Source organism: Helianthus annuus, chromosome 10 (assembly GCF_002127325.2).
Source record: "Helianthus annuus cultivar XRQ/B chromosome 10, HanXRQr2.0-SUNRISE, whole genome shotgun sequence".
NCBI lineage: Eukaryota > Viridiplantae > Streptophyta > Magnoliopsida > Asterales > Asteraceae > Helianthus > Helianthus annuus.
The window spans coordinates 177,685,806-177,690,998 of NC_035442.2; the positions used below are offsets into that span (position 1 = coordinate 177,685,806).

General features: G+C 34.6%; 1 protein-coding gene across 1 annotated transcript; it reads left to right on the forward strand.

The window, feature by feature from the left end:
* Positions 1–367: 367 nt before the first annotated feature.
* On the forward strand, positions 368–2,710 carry LOC110883548. Its single transcript, XM_022131271.1, has one exon. It carries the CDS (start codon positions 368–370, stop codon positions 2,708–2,710), a length of 2,343 nt encoding a protein of 780 aa, XP_021986963.1.
* Positions 2,711–5,193: the final 2,483 nt, after the last annotated feature.

Genomic DNA, 5,193 nt, shown 5'->3' on the forward strand with positions numbered 1-5,193 from the left:
GGTTAAACAGTGAGTGAACTTTGTTATTTTGGTGATTTCCACTATTTTAAATGCATTATTGAATAAAAGCTTTTATAATTTAAAAGAAAATCAAATGAAATCCGCTTTTAGATATATAGCACTGTATGAGAGAATTATTGCAAATAAAGCTTCAGGTCCCATGATTTTGCTTGAAAGTTGATTTCTTTAATCATGCATCAGCTTCAAGGAAGAGCATGATTCATGTGTAAATCCTTTTATGTGTCTATCTTTATATTCAGGTTTAAAAACAACAACGATCCATCCATCTTCCTAAACTAACCCAACTTCAATTTATATCCATCATATAAAATCATTTCATCATTGTTTCTTCCAATTCCCTGGAGTTATGGAGCACAGCCCAACAAATCAATATCTCCGACTTCTAGATGAACTCAGTACCAGTGACAAAATTCCTAACAAGATTACCGGTGCATTGATGAATTACACGTGGCCTATATACCGATCAGAAAGACAAGAAAAGTATAGCGAACCTATGATTTGGATTGGGTTGTATATCGCGTGTGCATCTCTTGTTTGCATCCTTGCTATGGTCGCTGATTTATTACATGGCATACGGAGGGGGAAGTTATGGTTCCCTTGCAAGTATTTTAGAATCAATTCTGCCTTTCTCGCTGTAATATCTGTTGCAATGAAGTTACCGGTGGATCTAAGTGGTTCCATGCCTGGTGATGTGGACCAAGTGGCAAAGCTCGGAAGCATGGCCTTCATGTGCACCATGATGGCTAATTTATTGCCTTGTTTATCAACCATGGACAACAATGCACTCTGGTCAAACATCACAGCTTTGTGTCTTCTTGTGATCACAATGGTTGTGAATGTTTGCATTCAAATACAAACAGGAGTTGTATCCTATAAACAAATGGCCCCTGTTATGAATGTTTTAGGCCCCTTAGACGAGGTTAAAATTAACAAAGATCGTAATATCATACTAGCCTCCATTTATGTGGCTTCGTTACTTTGGTTGTTGATGGTACATGTATGTTCATGTTTAGCGATTCTAAAATCCAAAAAGATTATAGAATCGAAATACCAACAAGGTCACGATGGAGCTTTGAAAGACATTAAACAGTCATCAGGAGAATTGATAACAGTTGAGCAGCTGCAAAAATATGTGAAGAACCACTGGATCATGGCAGGAAGTGGCAGCCCCCAATTCATAACAGCTTGCTTTCGTACCACATCTGCTTCTGGGGTAATATGTGTTTTTGTCACTATCTTACATACTTTTACTATGTTCTGGAGTATTGAAGCTATTTTGAAAAAGGACTGTGGTTCAGATTATGGTCTATCCATGATAGCAATTGTGATAGCACAGTTTATTGGAGTCGTGATTGGTACAATTGCACCAATTTCTAGATGTTTTGCAGCCTTAAGTTTTAAGGTGTCCCTCAAAATCATCTCAAATCATTTTAAGGTCTTTAAACTAGAGAGCTACTGGACATCGAAGTTATATGACTGGAAACGTGCAAGTTTAAAGCTCCCATTGCGTAGCCACAGTCTCAACGTCGTCATGGAGACTTCAAAAAAGCTAATTCTCAGCTTTTGTATAGAATTCCAGGAGGGATTTGTGGTGGTATGCAAGATACTAGCCTTGATACCATATGTATTCATGATATGTGTCTTGTATTCTGTTCGTTGTTTGAAGTGGTTATTACACAAATACCGCTTTAATACATCATTGGACCGGTTTAGCTCATTGGAAGAAAAGACTGACTTCTTCGAACGAAATGAGGATCTTCGTCCATATGTTTTGCAACTTGAAGATGAGATGGAGCTTGCCGAGAGGACATTGGAAGGCCTTTCAAAATCTGTGAACCAGTTGATCCAAAATGGTGAAAATAGCCAAGCCAACATTAACCTCATGAACCTAATTGAACAAAACTCTACTGGTGGTTTTCATGGAGTTGCAAAGTTTGACAACATAGATGAATATCACATCCATCATGTTCCGTTTTTACAACTAAAAGTAGAGTACCAAGATTGTTGGAGCTTACCAGTGGTAACCCTAACAACCATCGCAATTTCCCTACCTACAATCGAAAAGAAGGAAGTTGATAACTTGTTGGAAAGTGTGAGGGAAGGTTTACTATACGTCACACTTGTTGAAGAAAATCTGAATGCTACCGATGACTATGTAAGCATTCAAGAGGCTGCAAAAACTTTGTGGAAAGAAGTTGACATCGACCATGAATGGTTAGGACACAAGTTGCAAGATATCTCCTCCCAAGTGAAAACAACCAAACAGATTGTTGAATGCTTCAGGGATACAGCTAAAAACATAGTTTACTCAGAGGATACAAGTAAGAATGATGATTCAATAGGCAGGTCTATGTGTGGCAACTCAATGTATCGTATAACCAAAACGATCTTGATTACCTACCGTGCCAACATTGATGATGAGGTTAGCCAAAGGGAACTATTTGATAACTTATCATCAATGATCACCGACATAATGGCCGCTTGTCTCATAAACTTACCTCAAGTCATAGCAATGAAATGCCACACTAGTGCAATAGAGATAAGGGAGGCCAGTGTCAAAGACGCAGCCCGACTTCTAGGTGAAACTACACAAATAATCAAAACACTTCAACGCCGTGGTATTCCAGATATGAATCCAAGCGACTTGCCATTTATGCATAAATGGCGTGCTCATTTAGGGAATGCTTAATTCCTTAAATTTCAATGTTAAGTTCATGTTTATATGTTTTCCTCTTCTGGTTTCCTATCATAGCATCTAAATGTATGTTAATCAAGTCCTGGTTCTCATAGTAATTTCTTCTCTCTTTTTCCAACTTCTATTATATCTTTTAAGCAATAAGTACTGTTCATTATACAATTCTCAAGGTTATTGCTTAAATTGGTTTTGTATTGAATGCTTGCTTTGTACAGGTGTGTTCACACTAGGATCACTAAATATTTACAAGTCATTCTATCCGTTGATGACTAGAATATGTGTTCACCAATGAATACATTATTTGTAGAACCATAAAAAAAAGTATATGGTCATGATATATGTATTTATCTTTTTAATAATTCTCAAATAGATTATATTTTCAAAACTTCAAGCAGTGGCTTTTTATCCTTATAAAAAAGAAATAAGTTCATCCCACTTATAGTGAGCATGATGAGCGAAAGACACGTAATGCTAATAATTGCAACTAAAGTTACATAAAATTATAATGGTTATCCTTGTCTTAGTCAAAGTCATGTAGCTTTTGGTGGAAATTTTTTTTTTTTAACAACAACAAATATCATTCCACACGAAAGAACAATTACAAAGCAATTACAAATATCATTCCACACGAAATTAGTGTAGGTAGCAAGGTTCTTTTGGTCATTTGTGCAACTTTAAGGGCAGGATTAATTATTCTCTTTAGGTTAAATCGTTCATAAAATTTACATAGGTTTATGGAGTGTGCTCGGATAAGCCACCTGCACAAAGGTTGAATTTTCATTTGTCTTTGTTTGACTGATGCTGCCTCAGCCATTCACTTTACATAAATATCAAAGTGATGGGACCAACATGTTTGGTGAGGAATTATTGTGGCAGCAAAAATCGATAACAAAGAAGTGATTGATGTGTATATTGTTGTTTTGTAGTGGTTAACTAGTATTTAGCACCTCGTGATGTGGCGGGGTGTAAAACCATGACAAATCACATTAAAGCCATACCATCGCTATCGACCACTAATACTGAACTTTCTGCGATACAGAGAAATTAAACCCAAACGTAAAACATAGAAAATAATAACTAACTCGATTTAGGACATGAGTTGCAATGAACCTGTTAAACGGGAAAAAATAGACAATGTAAAAACACTAAACAACACACGCACATTCTACCATGTCAACTCGCAAAATTTAGAACCACGTAAAATAAAACGTTGAACCACAAACGCACGTTGTGTCGTGTTAACTCGCAAAATTTAGAATGAAAGTAAAAATGTCGTGACTTAAATTGGAAAAGATGAAAAGAAGTAAAAAAATAACTAGTTTTGGGTTAAAAGTGTAATATATTTTTTTTAAATCCTCCTAAACATAGGGTATAACACCTCTATGCATTAAAATTTTGCAAATTTATAGTCTGTAATTTTTGGCTTTTGTGCAAATTTGTATTTTATGATTCGTACTTAGTTATTTGTATGATTCTTAGGCGTCTTTTCATTGTCTGCACTACAAAATCGAGGGATATATATATATATATATAGGGTAAGGTTCATGCGAGAACCACCCTTATTGCGAGAATCGCGAGAACCAATGTGAACAAAAAATAAAATCTAAAAAAATCAAAAAAGCACTCAAAAAATTTTTAAATTTTTTTTTAATATTTTTCCTAAAAAATTCGCTATATTTAGTTACCCAAAAAAAAAACGTTTTTTTTTTCGATTAACAGTTATCCATGCACATGTGTATCATTACTTCGACAAATTCGGTAATACGTTATCGGGAATAGACAATTGCACTTTAATTTACAATACCATTCATAATTCACTGTTTTTTACATTACCAATATTCAAAATGCACATGTGCATCATTAGGTATAACCATGATATAACGTATTTTTACGAAAAGTTTGTGATTTTGAATGGAGAAGTAGGCCCATATACATGTTTTTTGGTTAGTTATATCTAGTGGTTGATGGTTTCTTTATAGTTGTCAATTTATGATGTAATATGTTGATTGGATGGTATAAATGGTGTTTACATACATGTAATAAAGTGAAAATATTGGTAATGGTATTGTATTATGGATGGTAGGAGGTAATGGTATTGTATTATGGATGGTAGGAGATAATGGTAGTGTATTATGGATGGTATGATAGATGAAAGGGAAAGTGTATTCAAAGTAATGTACCAAAACACCTTATTTCATGTTAATACATATAGATGCACATGTGCATTTCTAATATTGGTAATGTAAAAACTATTGTATTACACATGGTACCGTAAATGAAAGTGCAATTGTCTAATAGTTGTAACGAATTACGGAATTTGTCAAATAAATGACAAAAATGCACATGTGCATGTTTGTGTATTATGGATGGAATGATAGATGAAAGAGAAATTAGTGTACCAAAACACCTTATTTGATGTTGATACATATAGATACACATGTGCATTTCTAATATTGTTAACGTAAAAAGTAGTGTAT